This window comes from Triturus cristatus, chromosome 10, assembly GCF_964204655.1.
Source record: "Triturus cristatus chromosome 10, aTriCri1.1, whole genome shotgun sequence".
NCBI classification, from domain to species: domain Eukaryota; kingdom Metazoa; phylum Chordata; class Amphibia; order Caudata; family Salamandridae; genus Triturus; species Triturus cristatus.
Window position 1 is genome coordinate 102,788,465 of NC_140593.1, and position 18,989 is coordinate 102,807,453.

The 18,989-nt window shown below is 45.7% G+C and overlaps 1 protein-coding gene across 2 annotated transcripts in view; it reads right to left on the bottom strand.

Annotated features, from left to right (window-relative positions):
* NEK10 (NIMA related kinase 10) overlaps positions 1–18,989 on the bottom strand; it is a 1,348,206-nt gene that overhangs the window by 804,341 nt on the left and 524,876 nt on the right. For both annotated transcript variants that reach the window (XM_085630543.1, XM_085630544.1), the window contains exon 12: positions 6,427–6,651. In XM_085630543.1, the coding sequence (XP_085486669.1) occupies positions 6,427–6,651 (225 nt within the window). The remainder of the gene's footprint in view (positions 1–6,426; positions 6,652–18,989) is intronic.

Consider the following 18,989-nt stretch of genomic DNA (forward strand, 5'->3'; position numbering starts at 1 on the left):
AGCCAGGGATCTCGCTGGACGAGATCCTGGTACTTGCACACTCTCATGAGTTGTCGGACGCCCGGGCAGAAGAGATGAAAGCAACCCTACACACCCCCGTGGCCACGGGATCGGTGTTCAAGACCCCGCCCTTCAAGGAAGAAAAGGTGGAAGCTATTCAAACGCATCCCGCTACACCTCGCCAGGTGTCCAAACCCGCACCGGGAGGGTCATGTGGGTACTGCGGCGAAGATCACCCGGCAACGGCCGTCTGCGGGGCGAAAGGGAAAACGTGCTCCCGCTGCGGAAGGATGAATCACTATGCTAGGGTGTGCCGTGGCAGTCGATTCAGACAGCCATCGTCGAGACCAAGGTTCGGGCCACAGCAAGTTCGCCAGGTCTCGCAGGCTGACCCGCCGTCAAGCCTGGAACCCCAGCCCCAGGCACGACCCCGATATACAAGGACGAAGACGACGATGTGTTCGTGGTATCCTACGTCAACCGGACAGGCTCTAGGCGACGGCCGCCGCCCATGTGCTCAGTCTCAGTCGGAGGCACGGAAGTACACGCCCTCATTGACACAGGGGCGTCTGTCAATGTGATGGACTCTGATCAGTATGACCGCCTGTCGCCGCGACCCCCCTTGACACCATCCAAGGCGCGAATATACACGTATGGAGGAACGGACCCTCTTCCCCTCTGTGGTGTCATCAGCGCTACCATCGCGAGCGGAGGTTACTCGACGGAGACACAGTTCCATGCCACGGAAGGTAAGAAAGGGACCCTGCTCAGCTGTCACACGGCGGAGGACTTAGGCCTTGTGTTCTTTGCAAACCAGGTTCATGACTCACATGCAGAGAACATACTGAAGGAGTTCCCAACGCTCTTCACCAGCCTGGGGAAACTCAAGGGCAAGAAATTCAAGTTGCATATAGATCAGTCGGTACGACCAGTGGCCCTCAGGCATCAGAGAGTGCCGTTCAACCTACGCCCTCAAGTGGAAAAGGAGCTGCGAAAGCTCAAAGAGCTTGATGTCATTGAAAAAGTATCCGGCCCCACCCCCTGGGTGTCCCCGCTGGTCGTGGCACCCAAGCCCAAACAACCAGGGGCCATCAGACTCTGTGTGGACATGCGGCTGCCCAATACAGCGGTGAAGAGGGAGCGGCACATCACCCCCACGATGGACGACATTGTGGCCGACCTCAACGGGGTGAAATGGTTCTCGAAGTTGGACCTAAATGCCGGCTACCACCAGCTGGAGTTGGACCTGGGGAGCCGATACATCTCCACCTTTTCGACTCATATTGGCCTCAGGCGGTACAAAAGGCTCAGTTTCAGAGTCTCTTCAGCCGCGGAGGTCTTCCAAAACGCGATCCGCGAAACCCTGTCCGGGCTGCAAGGAGTGATTAACCTCAGCGACGACATACTGGTATTCTCCAACATGCTCAAGGAACATCACTCCCACCTCCGGGCCACGCTCACGAGGCTGGCAGAATGTGGGCTGACGCTACACAAAGCCAAGTGCTCCTTCTATCAAGACAGCGTGGACTTCTTTAGGTACACGTTCACTCGTGAAGGACTCCTGGTAGACCCGAAGAAGGCTGAAGCCATCCGGTCCGCAAACACGCCTCAAAGTCCCACCGAAGTGAGGAGTTTTCTTGGGATGGCCACTTACTGCGGACGATTTATCCCCAACCTCGCAGCCATGTCAGAGCCGCTACGCGCCCGCACGCGCCACGATCACAAGTGGGAGTGGACACCCGCGGCCAACAAGGCGTTCCAAGATATCAAAGCGGGGCTCCTAGAAAAGACGATCATGGCGTATTTCCACCCCCGGAGGAAAACGGAACTGGTCATGGATGCCAGCCCGGTGGGCCTCTGCTGTCCTCCTGCAGGTGCATGGTCACGAAGTGTGGAAACCCGTCGCATATGCCAGTAAGGCTCTCACCGACACCGAGACAAGGTATGCCCAGATCGAAAGAGAAGCGCTGGCCATCAAATGGGCATGCCAGCAGTTCCATCTGTACCTGTGCGGACAGGACTTCACCGTCATAACGGACCACAAGCCGCTGCTCCCGCTGTTTGCCGGGCTGTCGAGGCTGGCGCCGCCGAGGATCGAACGGTGGGCAGTGCAGCTACAGGCATACAATTTCAAGGTAGTCTACCGTCCTGGGGCCCACAACCCTGCCGAATATCTGTCCCGTCACCCGGAGTCAGCCCGGCCATCCACCTCTTCCGAGGATACCTGCAGCACGGAAGCTTTCGTCAGCATGGTGTCGCAAGGGGCGTGCCCCAAGGCGATGACATTGGAGGAAATCGGTCAGGCCACGCGGGATGCCCCACACTCTCTCGCGTTCGCAGGGCACTGGACAGCAATGGATGGGCCCATTTCATGGATGGGGACCGCGCCCTGCGACAGGAAGTCAGCCATGCTCGCCAACAGCTGTGGCATGTCCGAAGCGAACTCAGTGTGGGGGAAGAAGGAGTTATTCTGAGTTTACGCCTCATCGTGGTCCCTGAAAGCCTACAGAAAAGAATCCTTGCGCTGGCACACGTAGGTCACCAGAGGATGGCCAAGACTAAAGCCAGGCTGCGCGACAAGGTCTGGTTCCCAGCGATGGACTCCAAAGTAGAGGAGATGGTTCAACAATGCCACGACTGCACCATCACCGGAGGGGACCCTGCACCAGCCCCAGTAATCACCGAAGAGGCAAGTGAGACGCCGTGGACACATCTTAGCATGGACTTTGGGAGTTTTCCTGATGGTCGGCACATGCTGGTCGTGGTCGATTCATTCTCGAAGTTCCCTGTCGTTGAAGTGGTAGCGTCAACTGCTTTTCCTCATGTCAAGAGGGTTCTCAACCGAGTATTTGCAACGATGGGGCTGCCCGAAGAGGTTAAGTCAGACAATGGGCCCCCCTTCCAAGGGCGGGAATTTCAGGAATACCTTGCAAACCTAGCGGTCTGACACCAGAAGATCACCCCTCTATGGCCTCAAGCAAATGGGGAGGTGGAACGACTAATGAGAACACTCAATCGAGCGCTGCGCATTGCCGTGGAGAATGGAGAGGATCCGGAAGCAGCTCTGGATCAGTTCCTCGGTGCGTATCGCCAAACTCCACACAGCACAACCAAATGTGCTCCGGCACACATCATGTTCAAAAGAGCCCCAAAGGACAGTATCCCGGCAGATCCAGGGTGGGTACGTGCCGAGAGAGACGGAGCGGCCGTTCAAGCGAGAAGAGAAGCAACGAATCGGAAGGCCAGTGAGTCCCGAAGGGACCAAGATCCACAGATACGAGTCGGAGATCAGGCAGGTGGTCATCAAGGATCGGCACCCTGGGTGGAAGTTCCGAACCCCCTATGAGCCTGAGGTATGGACTGTGCTAGAGGTTCGAGGGACCATGGTCACGGCAAAAAGAGGCCAACAGGCCATTACAAGGAATGTATCGACTTTCAAGTCATTCTCGGAAGTGGGCACGGATTGGGAGGAGCCCAGGCCCCAAGGCTCACCTCCGGGTCGTGGTTCCCCGGTGTCTCTCAGTGAAAGGATCGCATACCCCGGCGTCCGGTCCGCAGATCAATCAAGACGGTGATGACCACGGAAGGCCAACCAGCCAGGACCCTGTCGCTGAGACATCCCGGAGTACCCCGCTGGGCAGTTCCCCAGAATCGTGCACCCGAAGCCAGAGGTATGGCCTCCGACCGAACCCAGTCCCAAGTCAGAGACTGAAGGACTTTGTATATACTTCCCCATAGTGGGACGAACTCGATGACTCTGAACTAAAAGAAAGGAGGGATGTAAAGAGCCACCCGGACTCTCTCCAACAATGTTGCGATACAACATGCATCCATACACCCCTCGGTGCGGGCTCGTCCCGAGGGGATAAATAAACGTGGGCGGGACCGCACGGGGTCTTCCGGCCCAGAGCGATAAACGGTGTCCGTGTGTCCTTTGCTGCGCTTGCTACAAGTAACTGCGACACAGGCCCCGCCGCGCTACACCACCCTCAGGGTCTGCGCAACAGACCAGCGGGTTCACATACGTGCTCATGCCGCAGGCCGCACCCCAGCCCACAGCTGATTTTACACTCTTTGAGGATGATTTCGGAAGCGAAAATAGGATCCACGGGACTCCGCTGTCTTCCGATGCAGGTATTTGTAGGTTTTAGTTCATTTTGTAGGTTATGCACGCAGGAAAGCTGAAGGATCGAGAAGCGACCGAAGGAGCTCGCTTACAGAGTGGCCATCTTCAGGCGTGGCTAGCTCTGCCCCCCTGCCTTGAAGTTAGTGACTCCCTTCATCATGGGAATCTGTCATGGTTCTTATCGAAGCATCTTGGTAATGGACACAAACAACGCAGGCTATCTGAGTCTTTCACATCTTTTTAGTACAATTCCCTTTTGCCCTCAGAGGTCTCCCTGAGAAATATTCTGCCCCACATGTAAGACAGTGTTAAAACATTTCTTTGGTAGTCTGACTGGCCAGGGAAGTATGGAACGACTACCCAAGAATTAGAGTATGTCAGTTTAAGGTATTCATCAATCTATTTTGTTCTAGAATGAAAACAAAAACCTACTACGGTTTTTGTAGGTCAGGGGTACCTGACTGGTTTTCAAACTTTGTTTTCATCCTTCCTGGACCTTCAGACACCATATGAGGGCGGCGGCACACATTTTCCTTGGTACGCCCCACTGTCAGACTTGAGAACCTTGAATGCGTGTGAGCCCTCCCCTAAGCTCCAGACTTAAAATTGTTGCCAGGAGACCATCCGCAGACCGAAAATGTATTGATTAACGGATCATGAAGGTAGGTAATCAGGCCTGTGATTGCAAGGAAATTGTTTCTCCCATAGGAGGAAATGCACTGTGCCATGATTATGCTAACAGGTAGACAGCATGAAAACATGGACAAGAGAAACCGTGGCATGGCGAGGTAAAGTGAAGGGCAAGAAGCCACATTACATCCACAAAGAATGACAATTAATGTCTTGCTGCTTTTATCACATGGACTTGCACGGTACATATTACATACAAGTGTCAAAGAGTAGGATGGGGTCGAACGAGGTGTGAATTCTGGAATCAATCGGCTATGTCCTCTAAATGAATAGGAGTAATGATCAGAAAGAGGGAAGAGCACCGAAGTCCTCTGCGATGTTAGTGATTCTTTGCGAAACGCAGACTTATGTTGACCTCCCTTGGAAGATGTGTTTCCAGTTGAGCTCGGCCTCAACACTGTATGAAATAGCTGTTTAGAGACAATGGCGCTTGCATGTGCCCAACCTCCTCAACATAAGCGTAGGGTGTGCATTCCCTGAACCTTGAAGTAGCATCCCAGCAGAAATCACTAAATAGAAAAATACATCACAGAATATAGTCAGAAATACAAAACAAACCTTTCAGCACTCTAGCCACAATGATCTCACAGGTGGTCTCTAAAACCAGAAAATATTTATTCTTTAAAATATCTCTTTAAAAAAAACTTAACTAGTTCCCTTGCCTCAAAGAAAGAATGACTATAGTAACACCCCTTAAAACCCCATAAGCATATTTACTGGGCTGTTAAAGGAGACTTTCTAGAATGCTATTCATATTTCATATCACTAGCAATTGTATAACACATTTGCACAATTCCGGTCACATTGCACTTTTGCAGTCTTGGAACCCATAATTGTTATGTGGTTATTGTTGCTCAGAGTCAAGATGGTCAGTGGACATTGTGTTTGGTCTTGTTTGGTATTGTCTGTTAATGAACCATGGTACATAGTAGCCAGCAAGGGCAGAAGGAACTAACATATTGCTTAATGGTTATATCAGATTAGATGTTGGCCAGCTACTTGTCATCTTGGATCCGTGCAATGTGTTGCGTGTATGGATGTTTAAACCAAAATACTTTGCCATTTTTATTTTTGGTTCTACTGGAGTGTACGGTTCTTTGTAGCTTGGCTTAGGCTGGTTGGTGTTACGTTAGGCGGCATCATTAGCCGATTATATGACTTTGATGCCTGTTAGTAACTGGTGTGTGTGCATCATTTAATTTTAAATGTTCTAAATGGTTGATATGCTGGTTTACTGAGAGGATATGTGTTTTCGACTTGTATGTAGAGCCCTGTTATTTAAACAGCATGCCCTGCAGGATCTACCAACTTGTGATCAATGTAACAATATCAAATATTTTAGCATTGCTAAAAATATAAAATATACTTTTCTCCACATAAAATCTGAAATGATTGTGTTTTCTCTTATTTTCCAGGGGTATCCAGTTTTAATCCATGAGATTTCAAGTCATGCTGGATAACTCCCAACCATGCATATAGTTCACGAATATTAATTGTATGTAAATGTATCTCATGTGGACATCCTACAAATCTTTTGCGGCTCTAGTCTTCCTGCTATACACCGCTTCGTACCAAATACTGGGATTCAGGTCCAACGTCCAACCACTCACCCCTCTAATAAATGAAGAAGCTGTTTGATGCCTCCCCAGATCCGGATCTCCACGCTGATCTCGGGGTCTTCACAGATCAGCACCAGAATCCACACCACGCTCCAGAGCAGCTTGAGATGGTCCGAATGCAGCAAGCTGAGCAGGACGGGCACGCCTTCATACACCTTCACCTGCTGCTTCACCTGGTGCTCCGCACAGAGGAGGCGCAGCAGCTCCGCGGTGAGCCTGGGGCGAGGAACAAGAGCAAGATTTCATGTTAATTAAAACTATGGTGATTATTAATATTCATCTAGCATTAGTCCTAAATATTAGATCACTACTTGCCTTTAACTAGTAGAGAACAGGAAAGCCGGCAGCCAGCCACAACTGTCCTAGACATTTATGCAAACAGAAGCATAGCAAGTGGCATTCTTTGCTTCTATATGGGGAAATGTTCAATTTGAGTAAACCCCTTGCCCTACATCCCTTCCAATTCTGACCTGTTCCTTCCTCGTTCCACCTTAAAAACAAATTTACCGCTCCTTTTGACACGAGTAATCTGCAAACGCTTTTGAGAGGATGACAGTGGTGTGGAGCGGAACAACGTCCAGTAACCAGGCTAGAGGATAGTTTTGCAAGTTTGCACTATATATAAAAGACTAAATATTACCAGATGGTGAAACAGTAGTACGACATGAAGTGTGATATTATTATTAAACTTCTGGTAGTATCGCTGAGGGCACCGCAAGCAACAATGACCGTTGCAAACAATGTGTCTGCTGGTTTTCCACATACTTTCCAGGCTGTGTTCTAAATGGGTCAGAAGAAGTGGCGGCTCGTCCGCTAAGGCGGAGGAGCATCGCCCTACTGCTTTAGCTGCAAGCTGAATACAAAAAATAAAATAATAACTTTGTTATTATCATTTTGTGTTTTGTAATCAGCTTGCAGCTGAAACCAGGCAGGTGTGGCTGGGCTCCCCGCATCAAAGGGGAGGAGTGTTGGCAGCACCTAAAGTGCGCGGCACTCTTTGGCCGGATGTCTCGGGCAGCCAAAGTGGCAAGCGCAACCTGTATATTCTCCATGCAGGATGCATTACAGCCTGGGTGGAGAACGTGCGCAGCCTGCCTGCCCCTGTCTAAGTGCCGAACCACGGCGCTCAGACCAATCACAATGCTGCTAAGGCAGCGTTGTTATTCGTCAGGGGATTCTGGGAGGCTGTGTGCTTCCTGCCAGGAGGACGGAGAAAGAAGAGGCGGCAGCCGGTGTTTGTTTATTATTCCCCCCTCCCTCATTCCCTCAATGCAACCCGCCTACCACCCCTGGTCAGTAGCAGCTGCTACTGGACAAAAGTGATTGCTAGATATCAGATTAGCAGCTGGGTCTGTTCTTCTGGATTAACCACATAGGCAATAATCAGGACCTAAGTGTGTGACAATCAGTATTTTCATTCTGTGGTTCATGGAATAATGAGATGGGACAATTCTCTCTCATAACTAACAACTAAATCCTTTCGAACCCTCTAAAAATGGAAGATCTAAGGGCCTATTCACAACCTGCATTTTGTAGTATATTTAGTGCTGCTACAAAATGTAATTTATTTTTAAAGTTTTATATATCGCAAACATGACCCATCCACTTTACACATGTATGGAGAGCAGAGGCATAAGGAAACAAATATGGCTCCCAAGATATGGGCGATATCAGCACAACGTATCGATACAAATGGATTCAGTAGTACAAACAGAATAACCATAAGAAAAACAATGAAAGCAAGCAGTAGTCATCCCAATAAATGACGAGTCAGGAGAGGTACGGGGAGAGGACATCGTTGGATCTAGGGTATATATTTGTTCATGAGTAATGTTTTCACTTCTTTCTTGAAGGAAACAGTTGAGGGATTCAGTCTGATTTCAGGGGGCAATGAGTCCACATTCTCAGGGTGATCCCAGAGAAAGCTCAGTTGTAGGTTGTCTTTTTCGAGAATCTTTGATGCATCAGCAATAAAGTGGTGATGCTGCTGGAAGATCTGTCGTCACCAGAGAGCTCCAACTTCTGAGCAAGGTATCTTGGGGTATTGAAGTTTAGGGCTTTATGGGTCATGCAGGCGATATATAATTGAATTCTTGTTTAGAGGGGAGCCTGTGGAGAGCTATATGGTTAGGGGAAATGTGGCTGTTTCTTACTACTTAGAGATATATGTAGGAGGGACAAGACTGAGTGGCTGGAAAAAGGGGCATACTTACTACTAAATGGGAGGGCTTTAGGGAGGAGTCACTTGGGGGTTAGGGAGGGACATGAACCCACCCACATTAGAGTAAGCCCATTGCTATTCATAAACTGCACTTCATAAGTTATTACAGATAAAAAGAGATCCCAAAACAGTAGTAATTTACTTCAGCTCATAACTGGAGAATGTTGAGCATCACACATAGCCAACCACTGGTACTGCAACACCCTCTTATAGAAAATAATGGAGGTAGAGACTTAAAATAAAATCCTGGAGGAAATTGTGTTTAATTACATTATTTCAAATAGTTAAATATAGAAAAAACATATATTTTAATGTATACAAAATACAAAAATACAACCTTTTATTTTTATTATAAAATATTTTAAAACAACCTTTTATGAATTAACATTCACTTTTATTAGATATAATTAGATTGGTTTTAATTAATTGTATACATCCTTTTAATAGTAATTAATGTAATTTTTTTTGTTTTTACTTTAGGTGGGAATTAATTTTTTAATTTAAACTTCAGAAATCTAGTTTATATAATTTAATATATTTAAATTACCTAGAGATTTATTTTAAACTAAGGGCCGCATTTATAGTTCAGTGGACTGCTGACTCTGTCACAAAAGTGCTTTATATCCTATGACACTTGTAATACTGCTGACAGGATATGGTCACATTTGTGACGGAGTAACGCATCCGCGGAACTGAAAATCAGGCTCTAATTTATCAGTGCTATGGTGTTTTATATTTGTTTCTACAGATAGACAGACAGACAGACAGAGGGATAGACGGACGGATAGACGGACGGATAGACGGACGGATAGACGGACGGATGGACGGATAGACGGATGGATAGACGGACGGATAGATAGACGGACGGATGGATGGATGGATGGATGGATAGATGGATGGATGGATAGATGGATAGATGGATAGATGGATAGACAAAGGCATGTAGACAACAACATACACTGTTAGGCAAATAGACAGTCAATGATAGATCGACACAAACAGAGACAGGGATACTCGAGAGCTATTTGGCACCAACAGGAAAAAGGGCTCCCCCCGATTAGAAGGGTACTCAACCAAAGTTTGCAATTTCTATTTCTAGATTTGTAGGTATTTTGTATGTGATGAGCTTAATGTTGGTCGCTTTTACTTTTTTAACTGATGTTTTATATCTTTTTAACTTTTTTTATTTAATGTATGTATTGGATGAAATGCTTTCAAGATACTGGATATCGAAATAAAGCTTTTTGAATTGAGACAGGGATGTAGTAGGTAAACAAACAGGCAGGTAGACATACAGGCAAACAAACAGATGCAGAGGTAGGTACAAACAAATCTGGTTGATCTACCTCTGAAATATGCCTGGCCATTCAGTAGCAAGTTACTTCCCTACTGGTGCACGGTTTAATACTATATTCTTAATTTTGTTCATCTGACATACGTGTACTTGAAAAACAGGAACACTCTGACCTTATGAAACCTATTGTAGGTCTCTGAGTGTACAGGATTATACACGAAAACTGGGCAGGAATCTTATTGCTGTGTTATTTCCGGTCAGAGAATGTACTGCAGACATGCCCCGTTTTGTACAATAAAGTGTTGACTGTCTGCAAGCTTGTCTGGTAGTAGAGACCACCAAGGGTGTGCAACACAGAGCAGCATTCTGAAAGCATGGTAGAAAGACCCAGCGGTCGAAGTGCATTTAAAAAAGTATGGCAACTGTGATCCTGAGTGCAATGGGGGCGGGGTCAGCGAGCGCAGGGACGGGATCAAAGGCGTGGCTAAAAAACCCAAAATATGCAGTAGCTATGTTTTTGGTCCTTCAACTTCAAGTAACTGCTCATAAAATAACACACACCCTAAATGAAAACTAATAGTAAGTTAAAATAATCAGTTAGAGATGCACTACTTTATGCTGTGAAACCTCTATTGATTAATGCGATGACTGCAGATAACTGCGTCTGTAACCAGAGTGCCACAGAATTGAATCTGGTTGGTGCAGTGGGGAATAGCACCTTCTGTGTTTTTAGTGTCATGAAGTCTAAGTCGGTGACAGAAAGCACTGTGAATGTGCACGTCATTATTTTAAATTTGATTTACACACAGGCTGAGACAAAGTCCCAAATAATATCCAGGTTTGAGATAGAAAAGTGTTAACAAAATCTTGATCTGAGAAATATACAGACTGTAATTAGTGCAAATATTTTATATAAATATCCTTTAAAAGCATGTACTCCACAGATCAGCTGTTCAACAATACCTCTCAAAATGAATTTGTGCTTTGCTGTCAGGAAGCTTCTAAATACTCCATCAATTAAAGCTAATACCAGCTTCCAAGCAGCAGCGGCGACGTTTGGTCAGAATGAGTGGGGGGTGGGGCGTGGGGAGTTTGAGCTTCAGATTTCCCAACAATCACTGTGGGACCTCTTGTTAAGCTTATTACGTGAGAGGGAATAAGGGGCAGCAGAAGGATACAGGAGGGCGGATTGTCAAGGGTAACTTAAAACCAGGGTCGGACTGGCCATAGCGGGCACCGGGCATTTTCCCGGTGGGCCGCTAGGGTGGGGGACGGTTTTGGGCCCCTAGGGGGCCGTTTTTGTTACGGGGGGGCGGCAATATCGTCCCCCTGTAACAAAATCGTCCGAAACCGGCCCTCGCACACTGCTCAGCTGCACTCCTCCGCCCCCCAGGGGGGTCTGCTGAGCAGTTTGCCAGGGCCGGTTTCTGTCCCCAGTCCGGCCCTGCTTAAACACAATCTTTTTCAAACTAATTAACATTTTTTAAAGACTTCAAAACATAGTTGAGAGAGAGTGTGTGCTATTGTCAGTGTGGGATGTAAAAATCCCATGTGAAATCCAACAGAAACTGTACATTAGACTGAAAGGACTTGTACCCAACTATTTTCTGCAGAATACATTTTTTAGGGAGATGCAACACCGCAAGCATCCCTCCTGGAGTGACGCCTCTGCCAAGCAGCCTTTACATTTGCAGGTTAACCAAATGCACACATTTACATTTCTTTCAGGCAGCAGACACTCTGCAAGAAGGTTTGTTTCTTGTTTAGGTGTCTGCCCCTTCCTCAGCTTCACAGCACAGACTCCCCCCACTTCAGCCGAGGCATCTCAGATGTCCAAATTAACTGTCCAGGGACAGATGCCTTTTAACTATGAAGGAGGGGAACTGTTTTTGTCCAACCAAACAAGTATGGGCACGTTGTGCCCCTCAGACACCGCCTACTTCAACCCATGGAAAGCACCCTATAATATTATTCACAGCACTATGAATAAGTATTTCCATTCAAACTGACGGTCGTAATTTCCCCAATGCGTTTCTTTTCCCGTCGGGTGAACCATCCGTGAGATCTCCAAGGGGAATGCCCCCCCCAACTTTTCACCTCCGCACCGCACCCTTGCTGACCCACTTCAGGAAGGGACTCGAGACCTGGCTCTTCGACTGACACCTGCGGCAAAGCGCCTGGATACAGTCTTGGGTGATACGTTGTGCTATGCAAGTACTACTTGATTGATTGAAGGGGTGGGTACAAGGGCTAAGTGGAATGGGAGGCCCGGGGGTGGGGCCTCAAGTTTACATAACTGGGTGAGCTCACGCCAGGTCTCTGTTTCCTGCCTGCCCCAGATGAGGACAACCCAGTGAAGGCATGTTAGGCACATGCTACCATCTAACAGAAAAAGGTCAAACGGCAGACCAAGGTCAAGCACATACAGACCACATGTACAATAAATTTGGAAAAATGGTGCAATCACTCCCCACACCCGCCGTCTGGAGGTGTCAGAAATCGCCAAGTTTTCGGGGGGAAAAAAATGGAAGGTGCACTCGTTGTGAAGTCAATACACATGGATAACAATCTGTTCAAAAGGTGCTTCTTTTTATTCAAGTTAATCTTTCAAAACTGGCACACAGCCAACGCGTTTCGTTCCCGATTTTTTGGCAGAGGAAACTTCGTCAGGGCTCTTCTGTGTAACGCTGGTATGTAGCAGTGACAAGTAGTTAAAGTGGATTTGAACCTTAAACAGCAAAATTGGCCACAATAGCAATATATATTGTAGAGTCTAATACCTCAGGTATATAGTGTAATCCAAAAATTACAGAAGAAGGAGATCCAGTAAACGCTGTACCATCCAGGAATTTTATTGAAATGACGGCATACTCTATGTACTATCAGCGCAGCGTATTCTCCAGGAGCGGCATGCTACCATCTGCTGCTATTGGTGTGCTCTGTTTTCGGATAGTTACTAATCCCGTGCAAGTAAGGGTGGTGGGGCTGGGTTGGAGCAGGAATTTGACAGACTCCCATGAGGGAAAATAAAATAAATAATGAATTTTCCCTTGTCATCGTCCGTCAAAATACCCACCCGGCCCTACTGCCCCACCACTCTTACCTGCACGGGCCGCTGCTGCTAATCCGTGCTTGTTTTTGCATTCATATCTCTTCTCACTCTTGGCTTTCATGTGTTTTTAGTATACCCCCGGAATGAGGGTGACCCGGACCCAGGAAGAGCACCAACTCCAACCCCACCCCTCGCCTACCATCACAGAGAAAGTGGATCAAATTCAAATGGTCAGGAAGGTACTGGAAACACACAAGTGCATAGCATGGACTAAGTTCTTCAAAAAGTGTTCGAACCGTCACTAAATGTTCCCTTTCATCCAGTACAAAAAAGCCCCCTAATGGAGCATAGATAACACTAGCCCGCTTCCACATTCCGCTTACAGATCCTGTGCAAATGACTCTTTCGTTGCACAATGAATCTCCTATCAAGGGATCATCAAAGTGAGATGCGTTTCTGCCCAGCGGGGGAGAGGGTGCCGCACCGCCGCCACACACGAGCCAATCATAGCAGTACACAGCCATCAGCATTGGAGGGTTGCCAACAGAGACATCGGGAACATGGGCAGACAGACATACAAACACCCCACTCACAAGGTGGGTTCAAGTAAATGTTGGTGTGAATGGGAAAGTCTGAAGGGAGTCAAAGTGTCACAGTACATGCCCACTTAACAGGCAGCTGTCACTGTGTCACAAGCAGTTAGTTTAACCATTTCAGGGACGATTCAGCCACAAGCCAGCAACGGGGGACCTTTAAAAACTCTGCCCAGTCTATAGGGGGGAAAGCACCCACATGGACAGCCTGATTGCAAGCCAAGAGGCGAGGTGAGGTGAGCCAGGTGATCACTCAGGGGAGATTGTAGGGATCAACTGTATCCTGCCCCCGGCAGGCCCCCCTTAACACAAAACACATTAGAATCACGAGGTCAGGCCACGCCATTAAACATCCAAAAAACAAATGGCCTGCCACCATTCTATTGCCCCCAAACCACAATGAGCTCCACACCTGTGGTGCCTTTCTCCACTGGATCACCGTGCCAGATTTTGCTTGGCAGTGTCTCTCCAACATTATCTGCAACGATGTCCCTAACATGACACGTGCCGATGGAGGTGTAGGAAAAGGTTTTGGAAGGGGAATTTTTTGGTGTTTTCACTTTAGTAAACTTGGAGGTGACTGAAGAAAATGTTAAGATCAGAAAGGGTGTGGAGGTTAAAGTAAAGAAAGTTTGGATAGACAAGCCCATTGTGAACTGGGGAACAATTTTCACTATATATGCTTACATTATATGTGAAAAAGCTCTCTTGATAAGCTTTTTTTATCAATGGTTCATAACACACTGATTTTCCAGGCAATGCCTTGCTCTTGTATGACAATAAATGTAGGCAAATGCAGGCTAACAACCTTGAGGTTCCTTGCGACCAAAGAGAAGTTAACTTGTGGTATGAAGAGCTGCACGTTGGCTCTGCGGTGTCCAGATATGGGCATTCCTCTTGTACCTCTTAGGAGCAAGGCGAAAGGAGGCTCGCCTGCTGGCAATATAACAAGAAAGCCAACTCCAAGGTGGCCTCCTATAGGTTCAAACATGCCTGCTCTTCCTGAGGCTCTCCATGCCAACACAGAGTCTGAGTGCTTCAAGAAACATGGCAAGGGAAAACATCCACAAAACCCTAACCTAAAGTCTACAGAAAGCCCATTCTCCTATTAGGCTCCACGTCCTAACTCACTTATTGGGCAGATAATGCTAGGCGTAAAATGCCCATAAGCTCTATTATAGCTTTCAGGAAGGTTTCTGTATTCCTTCAAGAGCAGTCTCCAACCCGTTCATCGCTAAGAATCAGAAGGCAGCCCAGTGTGCCCCTCAAGTAGCAAAAGAAGTAGCTTAGCTTTGGCAGGTAGGCAGGCCCTTTTACAATTCACAGCGTAGCAGATAGTCCCAAAGAAGCAGCCTGGGAAAAATCACCTTACATTGCTAGAACTCTTCCCAGTGGTAGCGTCCTTAAACGTGTTTGTGGGTGGCATATTAGGGCACGCAAGATAGTATTTTGGTCTGAAAGCATGTCCATAGGTTCAGCAATCAACATTCAGAGCCAACCAACCAATCACATATCAGGCTGATCCTTAATCACTCAATAAAAGAGTTTAGACACATTTAAAATCACATCTTTGATGATGATGCTGATGATTGTATAAAATTTATTAAGCACAGACAACAACTCTGGGGCACTTCCTGGCACAGGTGGAAGACTAAATAAAAACTGACCCCAAACAAAACAAAGACAATAAAAGACCCCAGAATAAGGAACAACCTCGTTTTAAGAAGGTTTGAAGAACAACAATGGTTTCTACAACCTCCAGATTCTAAGATGTGAACGTCTTCCTTAATTTACTGTAGGAGTTGATTCCAGTAGATCACTGTTTGAACTGAAAATACTTTGTCACCTGATTGGACTTTATGGGTTTTCAAGATCTTTAATTGCAACTCTGACTTGAAACTTCAGTTGCTTGAAGGAATGTATGTCTGCATTTGTTTCGACTAAATACACGATGAACAATCTAAAGGCTTTTAAAAATCACCCATGTTTGGACAGGAAGCTACTGCAGCTTGGAAAGAGGGGGCTAGTAGAATCCTTCCTATGATGGCCTAAAATAAGTCCGGCTGCCATTTTCTGAATTACTTGAAGTTTGGCTAATAAATACTTGGATAGGCCCATGTAAACGGAATTAATTGCCATAATCCAGGCAAAACGTAATGACAATTTGCACAGTTGTTTTCTTGCAATCAGATTGCAGCGGAGGCAGAATATTTCTTAAGGTGTTTAAGATCCTGGAGCAAGTTGACATGACTTCAGTAATCTGTGGAACTAATATAAGTTTATCATCAAAAATATTCATGTTGGTCCTATATTATCTGCCCATCAGTTGCTGGCACAGCTACCTAGTTTATTGCCAACTACTATTACTTTGGTCTCATCAGTAGTAAACCAGAGTTACATTTGTTTCATCCATTGCTTTCAGAATTTTGAACTTTACAGTATGTTTGATCATCAACACCTCCCAGTCTAGCAACTGAGTGTCAGTTGAATAGGAATAAAAGGTGTCCCACAGGAACAAATCAGTGATGCTCGAGGTTTCATATGTATGTTGAACAGCTTTGGGTAAAGTGATGAGCCCATTGGCACTCCCAGGACATCTTTTTGGAGGAAGATTTAAATCTTCTAAGGAGTGCATACTGAGATCTGTCTTGTAGAATATATCTAAACCAGCCTGTGACACTGCCCTCCAAACCCATCTCCTGCTACCTAAGCAGGAGCATCCGCTGGGAGACAATGTTAGAAGTGTCTGAAAGATCCAATATGCTAGGAACTCAGGGGTACGTTATTTATCAGATGCACTAGATAATAACACCTATTACAAGTTTCTGGGGAATAACATGTGGGTTGGTGTTTAACGCACCAAAGTCTGCATGAAACAGTAAATACTTTATGCTTTTCCGTGGTTAAATTTCAGCAGTTTTGACCTGCCAAAATGTAACGAAGGTTGAGTTATTTAAGGCATTAGAAATTTATCGGATGCATTAAATATCTTCAAACTCGTAATTCCGACCCACGGGTTTACGCATGAGTCGAACTTAACCGACCCACTCATAATCAGGCCCTCAGAGTTACATTCATCAATGGACAGATAGTGATAATTTAACAAAGCTGTCAATACTGATTCCATGGAATGTGGTGGTGTAAAACCTGATTGCTTTGGGTCAAGCTGATTTTTTCTTCCATATCGCTTAGTAGTTAAAGTTGACTGAGCTGTCCATAACTCTGGGGACAAATACCAACCGTAAAGTAGATCTATAGTTAGCAGGAGCTATAGGGCCTCCACTCTTCTTTTTAAGAAGGGGGAACAACAGCGTCTTGTTTCCAAGCACAAGGTACTTGACCTGTCCTAAAAGACATATTTATCAGTTTGATGAGTTTAGCTCCTATGATCTCACTAAACAAATGAATGATTTTCAGCCTGCAAGGATCCACAAGAGACCTCAAGATTATTTTCCTGATTGGCTTAATTACATCCTTCAGAGTAACTAACTTAAAGTGTGTGAAAGCACTAGTGGGAGAGATTGAGGCCAGGTGATTGATATTAAGTGATCCCCAGGCTGGGAGTTAACGGTGGATCTAATTGTTTCAATTCGTTCTTGAAAAGAATCTGAAAGTTGGTCAGAAAGTAATTGAGAAGGTGGAGTTTCTCTGCTTTCACAGCAAAGAGATGCTAGTTCTCTGATTAACCCAAGGACCTCTCTGCTGGGCATGGCGCATTAGTTATTCTATGCGCAAAATTGTTTTTTTGTTGTGTCTCTGCCTTTTTACAGATTTTTGTAAGAACTTTAAATATATTATAAAATCAAGGGTCATGAGGTTTTAAACCAACCAAGATCAGCAGGAATCCAGCTATTAAAACTATTGACAGTGGAAAAAATTCCACCCTCAAGCAGCTATTCCTCATCCTTCAATGCCTCTGAAGGAAGGGATTAGTAATTTTAGTCCAATATCTTCCTAAATGCTTTTCTTCGAGCACTTCTTATTAATATAATTGTACTGTATAAGAAAAGGGACATAATAGTGGTCTGACCATGGAATGAAACCTCCTTGGTCACTTAAATATTTGCAAAGATAGTAGGAAACACATCCCGAGTATGCTATGCTTTATGGGTAAGGCATTTAACTAGCTGATGAAGGCCAAGTGTCAAGAAACCTTCCAGGAACTCCCTAGTTTTTGTAGAGTTATTATCGTCACTCAACATATTTAAGTCTTCCATAAGAAGAAAATTGGCAGGTTGAAGGATATAAGTTGCAAATTCTTCGATTACGGATAAAACTAATTAGAGTCATGAACAAGAGGTTGATATAAAACCCCACATCAGGGGGACAGTGAGAGATATTCCAATGTTATTTAGCATCAATATGCCATTTGTGAATATAGGTGGATCAAAAGCTGAAAATAAAAATGTATCTTTAAAAACCATTGCCACAATGCCCCCAATTTTCGAAGCTTGATCCATGTGAACTATATTAGAGTTACTAGCAATGCCAATTGGTAAATTTGGTCCAGAGTTATCACAAAGACAAATTTCAGTAAAAAGAAAAAGGGCAAGTTTTTTTACCAATGAACAAGTATTTTAAAAAAAAATCACTTTCATATAGCGGTTACCCACATGGGTGAACCAGCTTTAGGGGAACCAATTGTTCTGCCAGAAGTAGAGGCAGATGGGCCTACCATAGTTTGAGCCACATTTCCCTCTCTTAGCGGGGAAACTGTTGGCATTACTGCCATGAGTAAAGTATCATCACCAGCACTGCAAGGGATGTCAGCGGGAGAAACAATCGTTATGGGCAGGTATTCCAGGCTCCTGTAGACTGACTGTATGGGGCCCGGTATTAGTTTGTGATGCCTTTTCTAACAGAGTGTGCAGATGTGTTGCTTGAGTTGCATTGTGGCATGCTGGTGTGTGTCTTTATCTCACACCTCATAAAATAGGCACAGTGCAGAAGTTGCAGTGCCTACCTAATAGAACAACTAGAGCACAACCATTGGCATGTACAAGGACGAGCAATACGGCACTTGCTCAGCCGCCTCAGAGCAGCCGCCAATCTTCTTACAACTGTTGGAGTGCCCAGTCTAAAAAGGAGGAGAAAGTGCAATAAGCAGTGAGAGTAGACAATTGAAAAATACCCCAATTGGTTTCCCAAAAGAAATTAACTGGATTAGAGAGAGCACATCAAGAAGGCCAACAGATTAAAACTGATAAAAGGTTAATAAACAAGAATCTGTAGGAATGAAAGAAAATCTCGTCACAGACAAAAAGTAAATAACCTAGCATGCAAAGATAGCGTCATCCGTTTTTGACCAGAATACTACATCTCACTCAATTATTCTTTGTGGAGTAGCTCTGTTTCTCAAAGCAGGACTCCATCTTTTTGACCAACGATGCAGTT